This window comes from Dipodomys merriami, unplaced genomic scaffold (assembly GCF_024711535.1).
Source record: "Dipodomys merriami isolate MVZ:Mamm:240054 unplaced genomic scaffold, mDipMer1.0.p SCAF_50, whole genome shotgun sequence".
NCBI lineage: Eukaryota > Metazoa > Chordata > Mammalia > Rodentia > Heteromyidae > Dipodomys > Dipodomys merriami.
Window position 1 is genome coordinate 8,545,695 of NW_027206069.1, and position 19,786 is coordinate 8,565,480.

General features: G+C 41.5%; 1 protein-coding gene across 3 annotated transcripts in view; it reads left to right on the top strand.

Moving 5' to 3' along the window:
* The first annotated feature begins 1,486 nt into the window (after window positions 1–1,486).
* The window catches only part of Btbd7 (BTB domain containing 7), a 78,016-nt gene continuing 59,716 nt past the window's right edge, over window positions 1,487–19,786 (top strand). Inside the window, exons 1-4 of one of the 3 annotated variants that reach the window (XM_069997687.1) lie at window positions 1,487–1,671; window positions 8,759–8,910; window positions 15,926–16,113; window positions 17,636–18,715. In XM_069997687.1, the coding sequence (XP_069853788.1) occupies window positions 16,032–16,113; window positions 17,636–18,715 (1,162 nt within the window). In that variant the 5' untranslated portion in view covers window positions 1,487–1,671; window positions 8,759–8,910; window positions 15,926–16,031. Of the gene's footprint in view, window positions 1,672–1,967; window positions 1,985–8,758; window positions 8,911–15,925; window positions 16,114–17,635; window positions 18,716–19,786 lie in introns of those variants that run through there. The other 2 variants (XM_069997686.1, XM_069997688.1) reach the window with 2 other exon arrangements.

Genomic DNA, 19,786 nt, shown 5'->3' on the forward strand with positions numbered 1-19,786 from the left:
AAAAACCGTTTATTCACAAAACTATCAAGCTTGTGGAGCCTGGAAAGCAAATTTCATATCCACCTCTCTGTGGATAGAGTATGAAGATATTTATTGCATCAAACTAAATAAACAATTACCATCATGACTTTACATCAGAAATGTTATCTATAGTCAAGTAACTGACTATGAGCAAGGGAATTGGGTTAAGTCTAGAAAAGCAAGTATCTAAGAGTAAACTACATCTAGGTTTATTCAGGAATTAATGTACAAGTGAAGCAGGTTAAGTCTACAAAGTTCATTTGAGAACTAAGGGCAAGTGGTTTATTCAGAGTTTCAAAAATAATCACCAGCTAAAAGAGGTATCTCAGTGCCAGGTGTTAGTGGCTCACACCTGCAGTCCTAACTACTCAGAAAGTTGATATCTGAGACTAGAGGCTTGAAGCTAGCCTGGGCAGAAAAGTCCCTGAGACTTTTATCTCCAATTAACAAGTGAAAAGCCAAAAGGAGTTGTGGCTCAAGTGATAGAGCACTATAGCCTTGAGTGGAAAAAGCTAAGGGAGAACATAAGGCCCTGACATCAAGCCCACAATACCTGTACACATAGACACACACACACAGAGTTAGGCAGAAACTTGTTTTCTTAGTAAGATGGAAAATGCAAATACTTAAAAAATATTCCTGCAGAATAGATCATGTATTGTTAAGGTCTAAGAGAATAGCAATGATTGTGCTTAGTGTCCGTAGCCAGAATGCTTGGATTCTAGTCTCAGCTTGCCTACTTAGCTGTAAAGAGTGATAATAACACCTGTCCCAACTCCCTCAAAGGGCAGTTTTAGCGTTGAAACAGAAACTATGTATTAAACTGTGTTTTCAAAACTGTAAGTACTCGACAAGTAAGTAGCTTTTGTTACAGCATAGCTGAAATGATTGCAGACTCACAAACAGGGGGCACGTAGAAAGAGAACACTGGCTCTCCCACGTTGGGGGGGGTGGGGGGCGGTGAGCTTTCATTAATCCTGTCTTGTTGAAACCTTTCAGTGTCCTTAAAAGACCTTTAACATCCTATACAACTATCATGGTAGTGCCCGCAAAAGTGCTTAAGAGAGTCAAAAAGCAGCCACCAAAATGCCCAGTCTGTGCAAAGGGTTTTTCCACGGAATCGCAGTTGTTTTTGAGGCTGCCGGCCGCCGAGCAGAAGCACGTTAAGATTCCCTTTTGACCACTAATCGAGTGCCACAATACGTGGGAATGAGGGGGACGCCGCGACCAGCCTCAAATCCCCGGCGATCAGCAGCAAAAAAAGCACGGCAGCGCTAGTCCCCCGCGGAAGCCAGGCCCACCATCACCAGGCTCCACCCCCACCCTAGCGCGCAACGATGCAGGCCCACGTGACCCCAGCGTGGCGACGTCGGGGGCGGGCGGGGCTCGGCTGGCTCCGCAGCGCCGCGCAGGCGCCTTAGGGCCGCGCCGAACCGAGCCCCTCCTGCTCCCTGTAGGAGTCAAAATGGCGGCGAGGGGCACCTGGAACAGTCCCGGAGCCTGAGCCACTGACAGGAGAGGGCGGCGGCGTCGGCGGCGGCCGAAGGAGGATGGCCGCGGGTGCTGGCGCCGGTGCGGACGGCGGTGCTGGTGGCGGGGGCGGCGGGAGTGACGGTCCCAGCAGCGGCAGCGGCGGGAGGAGTCTCCGAGGTGAGCGTCCCTCGGCGTCTCTGGGACCGTGGAGCCGCCGCTCTGCCCCGCGCGGCGCGGGGCGTCCGAGCGCGGAGAGGGCTGGGGCTGGCGCGGGGACGCGGGGCTGGAGCAGGGTCGCCGCGGGAGGCGTCCGTCTGGGGCGCGGGCGCGGCGGGCGCCGGACTGGCCGGTCCCGGTGCTCGCCGAGGGTCCGCCGGGCGGGCCGGGCGGGGCGCCGCCGTCCCGGGGGCCGCGGCGCGAGCTGTGGCGTTGAGGGTGGCGCCCGGTGGCCGCGGCGGTGGCGGGGCCGGCTGCGGGCTCCGGTTCCCAGGTCTGAGGGGCGGGACCCGGGGAAACCTCCCCCGAGACCGGGGGTGCGGAGTTTAGGGATGCCGGTGTCGGGGGTGGGTGTGAGTGAGGGCGGCCGGCGGGGAGCAGGCCTGTAGCCGGCTACTCCCAGGGGGAGAAGTTAGAGGGTCCCGAAAGTTACTGTTGGGGTGGGTTTTTGGGGGGTGGAGAATTGAGCTTTGACAGGTATGGAGGGAGACAATACCTTGTGTGTGGTGAGGAACCGGCGGTTGCGCCTGGTGGGTATTTGATGGCCTTTCCCCCTGCCTTCCGGTTCGCACGCGATTTTGGAGAAACTCCCAAGAGTGTTGTTTTTACTTTCTGCCTACAATAGTACCTCTTCCCCTACCACACAGGTAACAACTACTCTGATGTAGGCCTGATTTACAGAAGCAGTCTTAGCTCTCTTCTGTTTCTCGGCGTTCCGTTTCCTCCTCTGAAACATCTTATTGTAACAAGGAAGGGGACTTTTTTTTTTTTCTTTTTGCAGAATTCCTTAGCTTTTAAGTCAACTAACACTCGTTTTTGTCTATGAATACCCCTTTCTTTTTAGATCGTTGGAGTAAATTGCTTTCTTCCCGCTATGAATTGCTTTACCGGAATCTTGGGTTGTTAAAAGCAGCTGTGATTAGGCCTGTCTTGAATTTTTGGAGTCAGGAAAAGGTTTACAGATTTGGTGTGGTGGTTGTTTTAAAGCCTAGAAACGAGGGCTAAAAAATGGTTTGTCTTGAGTCTTAGAGCTGGTTAAGAGATAGGACCAAAACTCCTACCTAGGCCTTTCTACATACCATTTATAGCCTTTTTTTCTACACTCCACAGTTTCTTAGTCTTCATTGTGTTCTTCACCATCCTTCTATCCCTACCCCTAAATCTGTGCAATAAAGTTGAAAGCAGAGTGTCTCTGGTTCTGACAGCTATCTCAAATAACTGAACATTTCTTCTACTAATCTGAATTTAATAAAAACATGTTTCATGCAGAGTTTTCGTAAGTCCATGACTACATATTCACTAAATTACAGCATGGCTCTTTTTTCTTTTCTTTGGTCAGTGATGGAGCTTGAGCTCTGGGCCTGGGCAATATCCCTCACCTCTGCAGCTCAAGGCAAGCGCTCTACCACTTAAACCACAGTATCACTTCCGGTTTCCTGGTGGTCAGTTGGAGAAAAGACTTTCCTTCCCGGGCTGGCCGGGCTGGCTTTGAGCCATGATCCTCAGATCTCAGCCTCCTAAGTAGCTAGGATTACAGCGAGAGCCACTGGTGCCTGCCTTAGCATAGCCCATTCTAATAAAGCCTACAGGTATTTTATCCTACAAAACCTGACTTCTATAGTGTTCTGTAGTGCAGTAATATCATTTAAACAAAATTTTTGTAGGATTTAAAACAGGTTATACTGCCCAGTTTCCATCGCTCATCCTGTTGGGTCATAGTAATTTTATTTATAGTGTGTCATAGGTTTATAGTGTTTATAGTTAACCAGTAAAAATACAATAAAACCAAGTGAATCTAGCTTCATATTTTAATTACTGAAACATGTCCAAAATTACACAGGTGATTATTGAAGATCTGCTGGATCTTCAGAAGAGCTACTGGACAAAGGAAAGAAATGTAATTCATAGACTTTGTCCTCAGGTTCTTATTGGAAAAAAATGTGCTCACATGAGTCTAGAAGACCATCTAGTGAATTCTAATACAAACAATACCGTGGGTTTTCAAGAGAGGGAATTTCAAGTGAGGTCTTAGCAGTTTGAAAAACTTCCCAGAACACTTGGTACTTCATCTGGAGAGGGTTACTTTGTGAGAGAAAAGCAAAAGGATAATTTGAAGATTAATTTTGACAGAAGGGAACAAACAGAGACTAAGATAAGCAACAATGGAATTTATTTGGGAGGATGATTTCTTTTTTTTTTTTTTTTTGGTCGGCCGTGGGGCTTGAACTCTGGGCCTGGGCTCTGTCCTTCAGCTCTTCAGCTCAAGGCGAGCGCTCTACCACTTGAGCTACAGCGCCACTTCCGGTTTTCTGGTGGTTTATTGGAGATAGGAGTCTCACGGTCTCTCCTGCCCGGGCTGGCTTTGAACCGCGATCCTCAGATCTCAGCCTCCTGAGTAGCTAGGATTACAGGCGTGAGCCACCAGCGCCCAGCGATGATTTCTTTTTCAAAGGTATCAGCCTGTAGAAAAAGATTTTAGTGTTTAATTGAAATTGGGCTTTTTATTTTCTTATACAAGATCTAGATAGCCTTTCAAAGTTTAAAGGCCAAGGATTAATCTGTTAAACAACAAAACTATAATTGATCTACTTTGACTCATTTTGTTACTATTAGTAATTCATTTCCACTTACAAGTGGAATTTTGCTGTATTGTCCTGTAGTCACATGATTGTCAATGTTGTAGCAGGGTGCAGAATTTGTTACTTTAGGTATTTACTTGGGTTGTTTTGTAAGTCTCACTAAGGTAGTTGTGCTGGCCTTGAGCCTGATGTTTATTTAGTCAAAGATGCTTTCCAAATCATGAGCCTTCCACTTCAGACTCACCCTCCCACCTTCTTTTTTTAAATGGCACCAGGAATTTGACTAAGGATTTCATGTTTGCTAGGCAAGTACTTTACCACTGGAGCCATGTCCCTAGGTCTTTTTTTTTTTTTTTTTTTTGCTTTAGTTCTTTTTTATTTTATTTTTTTGAAGGTTGTGAGGCTTGAACTCGGGGCATGGGTGCTGTCCCTGAGCTCTTTTTTGCTCAAGGCTAGCACTCTACCACTTTGAGCCATAGTTCTACTTCCGGTTTTCTTGTGGTTTATTAGAGATAAGAGTCTCTTGGTCCCACAGTACTGTGAAATTGGGAAATTATGTAACCACTTAATCACAATAAAAAATTTGAAAAAAAATAAAGAGTCTCTTAGACTCAGGCTGGGAAGGTGGCTCAGTGGTAGAGTGCTTGCCTTGCATGCTTGAGGCCCTGGGTTCGATTCCTCAGCACCACATAAGCAGAAAAAGCCAGAAGTGGCACTGTGGCTCAAGTGGTAGAGGGTTAGCCTTGAGCTGAAGAGCTCAGGGACAGCGCCCAGGCCCAGAGTTCAGGCCCCACGACCAACAAAAAAAGAGTGTCTTGGACTCTCCTGCCTCTGATAGCCTTGGACCACAGTCTTCAGATTTCAGCCTGAGTAGGTTTACAGGCTTGAGCCACCAGCATCTGGCTCTTTTCAATATTTATATCCATAAAAATTTACATGTCCATCAGCATTGCATTATGATTCTCTTCTGCTTTCTACACACTGGGTACTTGCTTACTTTTTCTTTTTTTGAGAATAATTAATGAATGTGAAGTGGTATCACATTGTGGTGTTTTTTGTTTTTTGTTTTTGTTTTTTTTTCTTGGTCCTGGGGGTTGAATTCTGGGCCAGGGCACTGACCCTCAACTCTTCAGCTCAAGGCTAGTGTCCTACCATTTGAGCCACAGTGCCATTTCCTGCTTTTTTTCTGCTTATGTGGTACTGAGGAATCGAACCCAGGGCCTCATCCATGTGAGGCAAGCACTCTACCACTGAGCCAACCTCCCAGCCTCTGTGGTTTTCATTTTTATTTCCCTAGTGATCATGAGTGTCCTTTTCCATTCTGTTTGGCTTCTTATATATTAACTTTGAAGAAATACCAGGATATCAGGTTCTTTGCTTTTTTTTTTTTTAATACGAGGTCTCACCCAGAATGTTCTTGGAAATCTCCATTGTTTGCTTCAGCCTTTCTCCTGCTAAGAATCTAGATATGTATTACCAGGATCAGTTACTTTGTCGATTTTTCATTTCAACTTTTTTTCCTTTATTTTTAGGAGTTTTTTTTCCTGAATATTAATCTCGTATTAAACATGATTTGCAAGTGTTTTCTTTTTAATCTATGGCTTGTCTTTTCATTGTACTTTGATATGCAATTTATTTTTTTCAGTATTTTTTTGTGTTTAAACATATTTGTAATATGTCATTATTTGTTACCATTGTGATAGTCCATACTTGCATATGCCTCAGTTTACTTGAATAAATTTACCCCCTTCACCATATTCAAATTGCTTCCCTCAGGCTGGGAAGGTGGCTCAGTGGTAGAGCGCTTGCCTTGCATACATGAGGCCCTGAGTTCGATTCCTCAGCACCACATAAGCAGAAAAAAAAAAGGCCGGAAGTGGCGCTGTGGCTCAAGTGGTAGAGCACTCGCCTTGAGGTGAAGAGCTGAGGGACAGTGCCCAGGCCCAGAGTTCAGGCCCCACAACCGGACCCAAAACAAAACAAAAATCAAATTGCTCCCCTCAGTCCTGCCCCCTTTAACAAACAGCATTTGGAGGATATTATACTGTATCCATATGTGTGTGTACATGTGTGTGCTTGTATGTATATGTATGTATGTCCACAAACAACTTTAAATTCTCTTTATCCCTTAGTATCTCCTCTCACAAGTTTTTTATTTTGGCTAAGTCCTACTTACCTAGTTTTTCTTTTGTTGCTTGTACTTTTAGCGTCATATTAAAGAATTCATTGCCACATCCAGCATCATGAAGCTTTGCCTCTTTGTGTTCTTTTAAATGATACTTAGTTGTAGGTATTCTGTTTAGGTCTTTATAGATAACCAGTTCTTCTAATGCAGTTTGTTTTAAAATATTTCTTTCTCATTGAGTGGTTTTGGTACCTTTATTAAAATTCACTTGAGGGTATAGATCAGTTTTAAAGAATGTGCTTAGCGTGTACAAGAGGCTGGGTTCAAGCTCTAACACAAATGATAGTTATTATTTGACTATAGTTTAAGGGTTTATTTCCCTTGTATTCCATTTGTCTGTAAGTCTGTCTTCATGCCAGTATCATGCTATTTATTATTATTACTATTATTAAATAGATGTACAAAGGAGTTTCAATTCCAGAAATCTGGTAATGAATATAATGCATTTTGATCAATATCACCCTTTCCATCATTCTCCCCTATCTTTCCTCCTCCCTGTTAACATTATCCCCACCTCTGGTCCCCAGCTTCACCCAGACCTGAGGTCCTCCCTGTCCTAGAGTTCCCACCCTATAGCTGGCCACTCCCATTCTCTGCCCAGACCTACCTGTGCAAGGACCTTGCCACTAGCCCCAGAGCTACCCACCTGGGGGGAGATATGGCCTCTAATAAACCTTATAATAATCTTTCTCTTGTGCGTGCCTGCCTCCACATGGTCCCCCTGGGATGGTCTTGATGGATTCTAAAAATCCCTACCTTCAAGTTACAGTTCTTTCACTGAATATAATGACTATTTGCTCACCTTTTCTCTCTTCACTTGTGTGCCCTCCCCTGTCCTCCCCTCTATCATGCATTGTTTTTTCATTGGGTTGTGTTTTTTGTTGTTGTTGTTGTTGTTTTGCTACTCCTAGAGTTTGAACTCTGACCCTTTGTCGTCCTAGGGCCTGGCATAGCTTTTCTTTTCTTTTTTGCTGGTCCCAGGCTTCAGGGCCTGGGTGCTGTTCTGAGCTTTTTCTCAAAGCTAGTATGCTAACACTTTGAGTCACAGTGACACTTCCAGTTTTTCTGGTGGTTGATTGGAGATAAGAGTCTCATGAACTTTCCTGCCCAGGCTGACTTTAAACTGAGATTACAGGTGTGAGCCACCAGCACCTGGCTTTCTATGCTTTCCTTTATTGTTCTCAGCATTTCTTGAGATTTCTGTTCATTCTTCTAAATCCTTTTTTTAAAAAAAATTTATTAAATAGTTGTACAGAGGGGTTTCAGTTTCTAGAAGTCAAGTTATGAGTACAGTACATCATAGTACCATTCACAAAACTCTTCTTCATGATCCAGTAGTTTGGAATTGGAGCTTTCCTAATGAAAACTGTTCTGGATGAGGGTACCTTGGAGTTTCGGTAGTCATGTTTCTGTTATCTTTTCTCTCCAGCCAGTTTCAGGCTTCCTATCAGGCTCATCCAATGTGTTTTCTTATCTCTCAGGCTCTACCACTGGAACCCATAGTTGCTTATCAACAAGAAATATAATTTTATATTATTAACATGTGCTAATAAGTTGGTATCAGAAAATCTAAATGCTGTGGCTTTTGTGAGGTTTTTCTATTAAATTCAGTTGAGGGCTGGGAAGGTGGCTCAGTGGTAGAACGCTTGCCTTGCATGCATGAGGCCCTGGGTTCAATTCCTCAGCACCACATAAGCAAAAGAGAAAAAAGCCGGAAGTGGTGCTGTGGCTCAAGTGGTAGAGCGTTAGCCTTGAGCTGAAGAGCTGAGGGACAGCGCCCAGGCCCAGAGTTCAGGCTCCATGACTGGACCCATAAATAAATAAATAAATAAATAAATTAATTAATTAATTCAGTTGAATATATTCTGATATGAGCTGTTTCTCTCTTTTCTTTGTAAACTCAAATCTGAACTAACATTTCTCATCACTGACTCTTTTTTTTGTTGTTGAGAAACTGGGACTTGAACTCTATACTTGGTGCTTTGTTCGTTGGCTGGTGCTCTACTAACAGTCATGTTTCCAACTTTTACCACCTTCTCTAAAGCTGCCTTTCTGTACACCACTAAGCCTACAGTAAAAAACAGTACATCTAATTAAAATAGTTATTTTATTAATTCAGGCAAATACCGACTGACTCAAAATCTCTTTTATCATAAACAAATGTTATAAATGACACCATTGTCTTATGTGGCAATTGATTAGAAAACTTCTATAGACTATCTTGCAGGACCTAATAATCATGTTCACTGTCTGTTTATAAGCACTTTTTTCTTGCTCCTTCTAGAACTACCTCAGTTTGGAGGGATACAGCTGCAAGAAGACAACACAGGTTTTGATGTTGGGGTGGCTGGGTCAAAGTCAGTCTCTTACCTACTGCTGTGGCCATCAGTGTTTCAGTTACCTCTGCCAAACAACCAGATTAAGTGGATATGCAAGGTACAACCTACTTTTTTTTTTTTAGTTAGTCGTGGGGATTGAACTCTGGGCTTGGGTGCTGTCCCTGTACTCTTCAGCTCAAGGTGAGTGTTCTACCTCTTGAGCCACAGCACCACTTCCGGTTTTCTGGTGGTTTGTTGGAGATAAGAGTCTCACGTACTTCCCTGCCTGGGCTGTCTTTGAACCGCTAGGATTACAGGCATGAGCCACCAACTCCCGGCTCTTCCTCCCCTTCCTACCTCCTTTTCCCTCCCTTCCTCTTCCCTCCCCCCTCTCTTTTTCTCTCTCTCCTTCCTTTTCCTGCCTTCCTTTCCTTCCTTTTTTCTTTTCCTTTTCTTTTCTCTCCTTCCTTCCTTCCTTCCTTCCTTCCTTCCTTCCTTCCTTCCTTCCTTCCTTCCTTTCCTTCCTTTCCTTCCTTTCCCCCTCTCTCTCTCTCTCTCTCTGTCTCTCTCTCTCTCTCTCTCTGTCTCTTTCTTTCTTTCATGCCAGTAATAGGGCTTGTGCTCGGGGCCTGGGCACTGTCCTCTAGCTTTTTTGCTCAAGGTTAGCACCCCATGACTTGAGCTACACCTCTGCCTCCAGCTTTTTGGTGATTTATTGGAGATAAGAGTCTCATGGACTTTTCTGCCCAAGTTGGCTTCAAACTATGGTTCTCAGGTCTCAGCCTCCTGAGTCGCTAGGATTACAAGTATGAATTACCAGGACCTGGCTTCATTCATTACTTGGTGGACAGCTGGGTTACTTCCATGTTTTAGCTACTGTGAATAATAAGCTGTGAACATGTGTGTACAAATACCTTTTCCATTTTCTGCTTTCAATTCTTTGCAGTAAAACTCAAATTGCACGGTCATGTGGTATTTCTCTTTTTATTTATTTTTAGAAATGGATGTTTTCTGCAATTGTCCTATCTTGCATGGAATGCAAGAGTTCCAATTTCTCTACATCCTCACTAATACTCTGTGTGTGTGTGTGTGTGTGTGTGTGTGTGTGTGTGTGTGTGTTATGTATTAATAGCCATCTTAATGATCTCAATGGTTATGATGAGATAATCTCATTTGGCTTTCACTTACATTTCCCTAATAATTAGTGATATTGATGATTGTTAATGTATTTGGCTATTTGTGAATCTTCTTTGGAGAAACAACTTTCAAGGATTTGCCTGTTTTTAATTTTTTTTTTAGTTTTAATTATAAATCATTTTCTTTATGAGTTTATAATTCACTTTCAGTTGATGAAAATAGACTTGAAGGCTGTGTCTCCTAACTTATCTTAGTAAACAGAGTTAATGAAACATAATAATGAAACATAATAATGACAAGCTGTATGACAAGCATTGTTAGTCTGTGCTATTAGAAATGTCACAGTTTTCTGTGCTGGGTAACAGTCTTCTGTCTTTATAGTAGATGGTCCCATTGAGACATCCTAGCCTAGTTTGTGTCTTTCTGAATTCCCCTCCTGGTGTCATCTTTTTGAAGATGCCTTCAAAGGCAAGGGTTTATTGCTGACTGCTGCTTGCTGTTCAATATCTTTTTGTCATGTTGCTCTTGAAATGTATCCAAGGATAAAACTGAAGCTTACAAAGAAAGTAATCTTAGCTCTTTCACTTTATATGATCTTGGACAAGTTACTAACCTCTCAGCCTCATCAGTAAAAATTGTTAAGAGAATGAGTTAATCTATGCGAAAGCTTTAAGACAGAATCTGATGTACAATAAACCCTAAAACAAAAAAGAGTTATGTTAGATAAAACATGGAGTATGAGAGCCGGGCGCTGGTGGCTCACGCCTGTAATCCTAGCTACTCAGGAGGCTGAGATCTGAGGATCACGGTTCAAAGCCAGCCCGGGCAGGAGAGACTGTGAGACTCCTATCTCCAATAAATCACCAGAAAACCGGAAGTGGTGCTGTAGCTCAAGTGGTAGAGTGCTCGCCTTGAGCTGAAGAGCTGAGGGACAGCGCCCAGGCTCAGAGTTCAAGCCCCACGACCCACAAAAAACAACAACAACAACAACAAAAAAAAAAAAAACATGGAGTATGAGATGGCTATAGAAAAAAATTTAATTGGTGACTTTTGGGAGTTTCCTTTTTAAACTACTTATTTCAGGTTTATCAAGAAATGTGATTGAGGAAGTGGCGCTGTAGCTCAAGTGGTAGAGCGTTCGCCTTGAGCTGAAGAGCTGAGGGATAGCGCCTAGGCCCAGAGTTCAAGCCCCACGACCGACAAAAAAAAAAAAAAAAAAAAAAAGCAGTTCACGAAGAAATGTGATTGGCTATAGCATGAACATGGTCCCAAACTTCACCTCGTCAAACCGCGTACACATGTTCTCTCTGTTTTGTTTTTGTTTTTGTTTTTTTGTCGGTCGTGGGGCTTGAACTCTGGGCCTGGGCGCTGTCCCTCAGCTCTTCAGCTCAAGGCCAGCGCTCTACCACTTGAGCTACAGCGCCACTTCCGGTTTTCTGGTGATTTATTGGAGATAGGAGTCTCACGGTCTCTCTGCCCGGGCTGGCTTTGAACCGCGATCCTCAGATCTCAGCCTCCTGAGTAGCTAGGATTACAGGCGTGAGCCACCAGAGCCCGGCTATGTTCTCTCTGTTTTGTACCACTTTTTATACTCAAGCATCTTGGCTTGAAGATAAGTATTCAGCTTAGATTTGACAGTAATGAAGTGTTGCAGTAGTTTTGCATTTCTCTTTCATTTTAAGTTGCTTTGCTCCACTTTTCTGTCCTCCTTTCCCTAATAATCAAACTAATAGAAAAACATGCTTAAACCCAAAATCCAAGTGCCTTTTTTTTTCTCTGTAGACTAACATTCATTTTCCAAATTAGTAGGTTATATTGCTTCATTGAATTTTAGAAATCCTATTTAATCTTCCTTATTTTATAGATTTAGAATCAAGCCCATCAAAGTTCAGCATGAGCTCATACCTGTAATCCTAGCTACTCAGGAGGCTGGAATCTAAGGATGATGGTGCAAAGCCAGTGTGGGCAAGAAAGTCCATGAAACTCTTACCTCCAGTTAATCACACAAAAACCAGAAGTAGAACTGTGACTCAAGCAGTAGAAAGCCAGCCTTAAGTGAAAACCTCAGGAACAGTGCCCAAACCCTGAGTTCAAGCCCCAAGACTGGGGGAGGTAGGAGGGAAGGAGTCAAGTGTGACTTCTTCCTCATTTGTGGAAAATCAATGACAGAATGCAATCCTTGATCCCTTAACTCTTGCCGTCTTCTCTGCTGCATAAAGCAGTAAATGTGTTTTCATAACAGTAATCAGCATTTTTCCAAACTGTTATATAAGGTCATTCTTTTACTTCTCTGTAGGGCAACAGGACTCATTTAGATCAAGCTAATTACTTCCTCTTCATGATGTACCTTAACACTTAAAAGAGGCTATAAAATTCCATTCTGGGCAGGGAATGTGGCTTAGTGACAGAGTGCTTGCCTAGCATGCATGAGACCCTGGGCTCAATTCCTCAGTTCTGCATAAACAAAATTAATAATAAAGTTCCCATCTGGTGTTAATCCTGAATTTTTCAAGCTTTTAAAAAACTCTCTATAAAATACTGACCTAGGATTGGTTTGGTTTGCATTGGGTAAGTGGGGAGGAAAGGAGCTGACTTCTGTTTTGTTAATTTTATTTGTTGTTGTTTTTAATTTTCTGATAGTTGTTTTCTTTTTTGCATTCAACATGGTTTTCCCCTTCAACTGGGTCTATTGTACTTAATGAAACATTTTAACATAGTTACATGGTTTGATTGAGACCCATCTTGTTGAGGTTAACAGAGGGAATTATCTAGAATAGTGATTCTACAAAAAGAATTTATAAACCTTCTAGGGCCATTTGCATCTCACACTTCTTTTTTCCTTACCTGTCACCTCAGCCAAATATTAAATTTCATCCTGTGTCTATAGTAGACAAAAATCAGGCTTGCCTACGGGGAAAAAAAAATTTCTTGAAGAGATTTGAATTCTCATTTAACCTAATTTCTAGCATGTAAAGACAGATTAAATTAAAAAACAATGAGCCAGGTGCCAGTGGCTCATGCCTGTAATCCTAGCTACTCAGGAGGCTGAGATCTAAGGATCATGGTTCAAAGCACCAGTCCAGGCAGGAAAACTCCGTGAGACTCTTTATCTCCAATAAACCACTAGGAAACCAGAAGTGGTGCTGTGGCTCATGTGGTAGAGCGCTCACCTTGAGCTGAAGAGCTGTGGGACAGCACCCAGGCCCAGAGTTCAAGACCCAAGACTGACAAAAACAAACAAACAAAAAAGAACAACAAAAAAAAATGTACTACTGTGTACCATTTGCCATAGATTTTATTTTTTTTTGTTTTGATCAGTATGAGGGTTTGAACTCAGGGTATCAACTTTCTTTTTTTTTTTTTTTTTTTTTTTTTTTTTGTCGGTCGTGGGGCTTGAACTCTGGGCCTGGGTGCTGTCCCTCAGCTCTTCAGCTCAAAGCGAGCACTCTACCACTTGAGCTACAGCGCCACTTCCGGTTTTCTGGTGGTTTATTGGAGATAGGAGTCTCAAGGTCTCTCTTGCCCGGGCTGGCTTTGAACCGCGATCCTCAGATCTCAGCCTCCTGAGTAGCTAGGATTACAGGCGTGAGCCACCAGCACCCGGCTCAACTTTCATTTTAAACCTAACAAAATTCAAATAATGAATTTCCCCCATAAAGGAACTTTTTCTACATTTCTAGTACTTAAGAATTAAAAACTTGGAATAGCTGGGCACTGGTGGCTCATGCTTATAATCCTATTTAGGGCTGCTCAGGAAGCCAAAGTCTGAGGATCACAGTTCAAAGCCAGCCCGGGCAAGAAAGTCCATGAGACTCTTATTTCCAGTTAACCACCAGAAAAACAGAAGTGGCACTGTGGCTCAAGTGTAGAGCACTAGCCTTGAGCTGCAGAGCTGAGGGATAGGGCCCAGGTCCAGAGTTCAAGCCCCCAAAACAAAACAGAACTGTGAATAATACTGAGTATCAAATGTTAGAAAGTATTTGATTGATTACTTATCTGTGTTAAAATGGACTGTGTTGGAAGAAGTAACTTGGTTTTGGCAATTCAGTTTACAAAATGGTATTTAAACCCTTTAGCGTCTTACAGAATGTACTGTCATATCTGGCCACGTCTCAGACTTCCAGTAGTATGTGTTAAGCAAAGTTTAAAGGTGCTGTGTTCTCACAGATAAATTTTACTAGAAATTTGTTTATATATTATTTGATTGGAGCTACTGCTCTTTAAAAGTATATCTAGGGGGCTGGGAAGGTGGCTTAGTGGTAGAGCGCTTGCCTTGCATGCATGAGGCCCTGGGTTCAATTCCTCAGCACCACATAAGTAAAAAGAAAAAAAGCCGAAAGTGGCACTGTGGCTCAAGTGGTAGAGCCCTAGCCTTAAGCTGAAGAGCTGAAGGACAGCGCCCAGGCCCAGAGTTCAGGCCCCACGACCGGACCCAAAATAAATAAATAAAAATAAATAAAAGTATATCTAATTACTAGAAAGTATTATATGTATATATGTGTATTTACACATATATGCAATGTTGTATATGTTGAGATACACATAATAAAAGATCTGAGTAAGCCCTGGGCTGGTGGCTCACGCCTGTAATCCTAGCTACTTAGGAGGCTGAGATCTGAGGATCACAGCTCAAAGCCAGCCTGGGCAGGAAATTCCTTGAGACTCTTATCTCCAAAGTGGTGCTGTGGCTCAAGAAGTAGAGCGGAAGATCGCAGGGACAGGGCCCAAGGCCAGAGTTCAAGCCCCATGACTGACCCCCCCCCAAAAAAAAAAAAATCTGAGTAAAACACAAAAAGATTTGAATAGAAAATAGGGGTTTTCCTAAATGTGAATTACTAAGGTTATGCTGTATCAGTAATGGAGGTGAAAATAAATTCTAACACTCTTGACACAGTTCTGTATTTTAGCAGGTTTTCTGTGATAGTGTGTGTATGTGTTTTCTTTAAATCTTAGTTGTTAAAACATTTCCATCTTTCATTTTAGGCCAAATTAGTTGGTTGCTGGTTTACCTAACAATTCTAATAATAGAGTTTAAATTTCTCTTAAGCCCTTTTTAGTTAGATAAATTTTAGATATCCAAATGGTTTAAGGTGTAAATGTATTCTTTAGTCTTGTTCTCTCTTATAGTTTTGTCTAAGTGTATATATCCTGCCAGCATCTCTGAGAGGAGAGTTAAATCACCTGGTTCAAAATTTAATCTATTAATGCTACTGACCTGTTATATTATCAGATAATAGCAGTATTTTTATTTCAGGAGTTTTTGAGGAAGGTAGTTGTTTTTTCCCCTCACATATCTCACTGTATTTCTAACTCCTGAAAAATGACTATAGAATAATAACTTAAAGATATTTTCCTTTGAGTGTTCACTTTTCCTTGTCCCCTTTTTCACAGACTGCCCAGTTTTATAGATTAAAGACCAGATGAAGCAGTTTTATCTTAAAGCAGAAAAACAACAAGCCAATTACTTGTCTGCATTTTTTTAACTAGTATCAACTTTTTCTTTTTTGCCAGTTTGCTCAAGGCTATAGCACTCTACCACTTGAGCCAGCTTTTTCTGTTTGTGTGGAAAGGAGGAATTGAACCCTGGGCTTCTTAATGCATGCAGGGCAAGCACTCACCACTAAGCCACATTACTGGCCCTCAACTTTTTAAATGTTATTAAGTTGCTTAGAAGATTGGCTTACAATTATGGACAGTTGTCGCAATTCTTTTTTATTTTAATTGTAGCCTTTCATTTTAGTCCAGATGCTCTTTCTGTGTTTTGAAATTAGTATGATGCTTTTTTTTATAACCTGAAAAGTATATTATTTTATGGCTCAGAGTTACAGGAAGATTCATATATCAAACTTAAACATTTAAAAATATTTTCTGGAAATGTACATGTAGATTGACTATACCATTATTTACCAACAGAAGCAGTTCTTTAGTAACATGTTTTTGTGATTTTTGAGATACATTTGGAAAAATAAACACAATTATCTTTGTTTTATATCAAGAAATGGATGAAAAGATGCAGCTGGATCCAGGGTTGAAGGTTCATAAAGGCCTCTGGGATTATACTCTGAAGAACCAGGAGATGGAATGCCTGAGTGACTGAAGAAAATGGGTGCTAATGCATCTAACTATCCTCATTCATGTTCCCCAAGGGTAGGGGGAAATCCACAGGCCCAACAGACTTTCATAGGTAACTTTCAGTTTTTCTGATGTATTTTCCATCATAACTATAAATGGAATTGTGTTCTTAGTGATCTTGGTGGATAAGCAAATTGATCTGTGGAAATGTTACAAATAATTCTGTGGCATCTGGATTCCTCCCCTCACGAATAAGAAATATGGCTTTTATGGGTTTTATCAGACTAAATACTTTATAGCACAAGGATCTTTAATTTTGTAGTAACCATAACTGACAATAAGCTAGGAATCTCCAGGGATGGGAAGGTGGCTCAGTGGTAGAGTGCTTGCCTTGCATGCATGAGGCCCTGGGTTCGATTCCTCAGCACCACATAAGCAAAAAGAAAAAAGCCGGAAGTGGTGCTGTGGCAGAGCGCTAGCCTTGAACTGAAGAGCTGAGGGACAGTGCCCAGGCCTAGAGTTCAGGCCCCACGACCGGACCAAAAAAAAAAAAAAAAAGCTAGGAATCTCCAGTCATATGTACTGGTCTTTTAATTTTGCTACTATAACTATAGTCTTGGTATAATTAGGGAGAAAAACATTTCACAATTACGTGTGTGTGTGTGTGTGTGTGTGTGTGTGTGTGTGTGTGTGTGTGTGTGTGTGTGTGTGTGTGTGTGTGTGTGTGTGTGTGTGTGTGTGTGTGTGTGTGTGTGTGTGTGTGTGTGTGTGTCTATAAATTGTTTCTTTCTAGAAAGATGTGTTATTTATTCCTTGATTTCCAGAGAACTAAAGGGTCTTAAAAAAATTCAGACTGATTTGTTCTTTTTGTCTCTTTTTCTTTTCTTCTTTTCATTTTTATTTTTTCTATTTCCTATTTGTTTAATTATGGATTTTTTAGGTAGTGTCTCGCTATATAGCATACTCTGACCTTAAGTTCTCAGTTCCTGCCTCAGTCTGGATTACAGAAGTTACTTCCTTTTATAAAAATGAAAATGAGCCGGGTGCTGGTGGCTCATGCATGTAATCCGAGCTATTCAGGAGGCTGAGATTTGAGGATCTTGGTTCAAAGCCAGCCCGGGGAAGGAAAAGTCAATGAGACTCTTCTCTCCAATAAACCACTCAGAAAACTGGAAATGGCACTGTTGCTCAAGTGGTAGAGCGATAACCTTGAGCTAAATTGCTGAGGGACAGTGTCTAGGCCCAGAGTTCAATCCCCATGATGGACCAAAAAAAAAAAATTTAAATGAAGCTGAGTGTTAGTGGCTCAATGTCTATAATCCTAAACTCAGTAGGCTGAGAAACAAGGATCATGCTAGCCTGGGCAGGAGAGTCTGTGAGATTCTTATCTCCAATTAAATCACAGAAAAAGCTGGACGTGGTACTGTGGCTCAAGTGGTAGTGCTAGCCTTGAGCAAAAGGAACTCAGGGACATACCCACGCCCAGAATTCAAGCCTCAAGACCAGCAAAAAAAAGAAAGGCAGTTTTGAGTAGTCCAAGAATGTATTTGCAAAAAAATTTTGACATAAAAAATGTTAATGTGGGAAACATGTTAAAAAAGAAAAACAAATTATTTGTTTAATTTTCCTTTTAGGAACATCATCTTATTCCCAGCAAGGCTATGGCTGTGAATCAAAATTATATAGCCTTGACCATGGCCATGAGAAGCCACAAGACAAAAAAAAGAGAACCTCTGGCCTTGCCACCCTCAAAAAGAAGTTTATTAAACGTCGAAAATCTAACAGGTCTGCAGATCATGCCAAGCAGATGCGAGAACTCCTCTCAGGGTGGGATGTTAGAGATGTCAATGCATTAGTGGAAGAATATGAGGGAACTTCAGCCTTAAAAGAGCTTTCTTTACAAGCCAGTTTGGCTAGACCAGAAGCACGGACATTGCAGAAAGATATGGCTGATCTTTATGAATACAAGTATTGTACTGATGTAGACTTAATATTTCAAGAAACTTGTTTTCCTGTTCATCGTGCCATTTTGGCAGCAAGGTGTCCATTTTTTAAAACACTGCTTTCTTCCTCACCTGAGTATGGGGCAGAGATAATAATGGACATCAATACAGCAGGTATTGATATGCCTATGTTTTCTGCTTTGCTACACTACCTTTATACTGGAGAATTTGGAATGGAAGACTCGAGGTTTCAAAATGTCGATATCCTTGTTCAGCTTAGTGAAGAATTTGGAACACCAAATTCCCTTGATGTAGATATGCGTGGGCTCTTTGATTACATGTGTTATTATGATGTTGTCCTTAGTTTTTCTTCAGACTCTGAACTGGTTGAAGCTTTTGGTGGAAATCAGAACTGTTTAGATGAAGAGCTCAAAGCCCACAAGGCTGTTATTTCTGCACGATCCCCGTTTTTTCGAAATTTATTACAAAGGAGGATACGGACTGGTGAAGAAATTACAGACCGAACTTTGAGGACTCCTACAAGAATTATATTAGATGAATCCATTATACCAAAAAAATATGCGAAAGTAATATTACACTGTATGTATACAGATGTGGTGGACCTTTCCGTTTTGCACTGTAGTCCCTCTGTAGGGAGTCTCAGTGAAGTTCAGGCTCTCGTCGCAGGGAAGCCAAACATGACCAGGGCAGAAGAAGCCATGGAACTTTACCACATAGCACTGTTCTTGGAATTTAACATGCTTGCGCAAGGTATGAAATTCTAACTTTTTTATTTCTATAATTACATGCTTGTCTCCCAAATTGAAAACATAACCAGTTGGTTCTCATTTCAGTGCCTATGATGAGCAGGGTCAGTTTTTTTGAGCCTATAATTATAAAGTCTGAGACAGCATAAGGGTCAGGGATAATGGGGCCTTCCATTTCATATTAAAATTAAGCTTAATTTTATATTGAATTACCCATTTATATTCTGTCTGTACCCAAACTTAAATGATTGGTTTCCCTGATTTTGAGGTTAGACTCTCATATTTATACTCAACACCTTGTTGATTCTTAAATGTTTGCTGTTAGAATGAATTCATTATAAAAATGAAGATAGCTGCATTTGAATATAAATTGATTTATATTAGATTAGAGAATTGGACAAACTCTCTAATTTACATTTCTAAGTATTCTGTATCTTATTTTTTAGCTTAGCTGTACATCATACACTACATTTAAAAAACAATAGTGAATCCTGGTATCTGTGGCTCATGTCTATAATCCTAGTTTCTTAGAAGGCAGAGATCTGAGACTTGGACCTTGAAGCCAGCCCAGGCAGGAAAGTCCATGAGAATCTTTATCCCTAATTAACCACCAAAAAAAGCCAGAAGTAGAACTGTGGTTCAAGTGGTAGAATACTAGCCTTGAGCTTAAAAAAGCATAAGGGTAGAGCCCAGGCCCTGAGTTCAAGTCAAAGTTCTCCTTTACAGTACCCTCCCCCCCCAAAAAAATATTAATGATAGACTTACAGGCTTCTTTAAGTTAGTTTAGAAATCTTAAATTGGGACACTACGTTTTTTTGTGTTACAGGTCAATGAATACATAAAAGTTGAGATTAGAAAGTATGTATCTGTCGGTAAATGTTAAATCTGAACATTTCAGAACTGGAAAGATGTGTGTGTGTGTGTGTGTGTGTGTGTGTGTGTGTGTGTGTGTGTGTGTGTGTGTGTGTGTGTGTGTGTGTGTGTGTGTGTGTGTGTGTGTGTGTGTGTGTGTGTGTGTGTGTGTGTATGTGTGTGTGTGTCTTCAATCATATATATGGTTGAATCAAGCATTTAA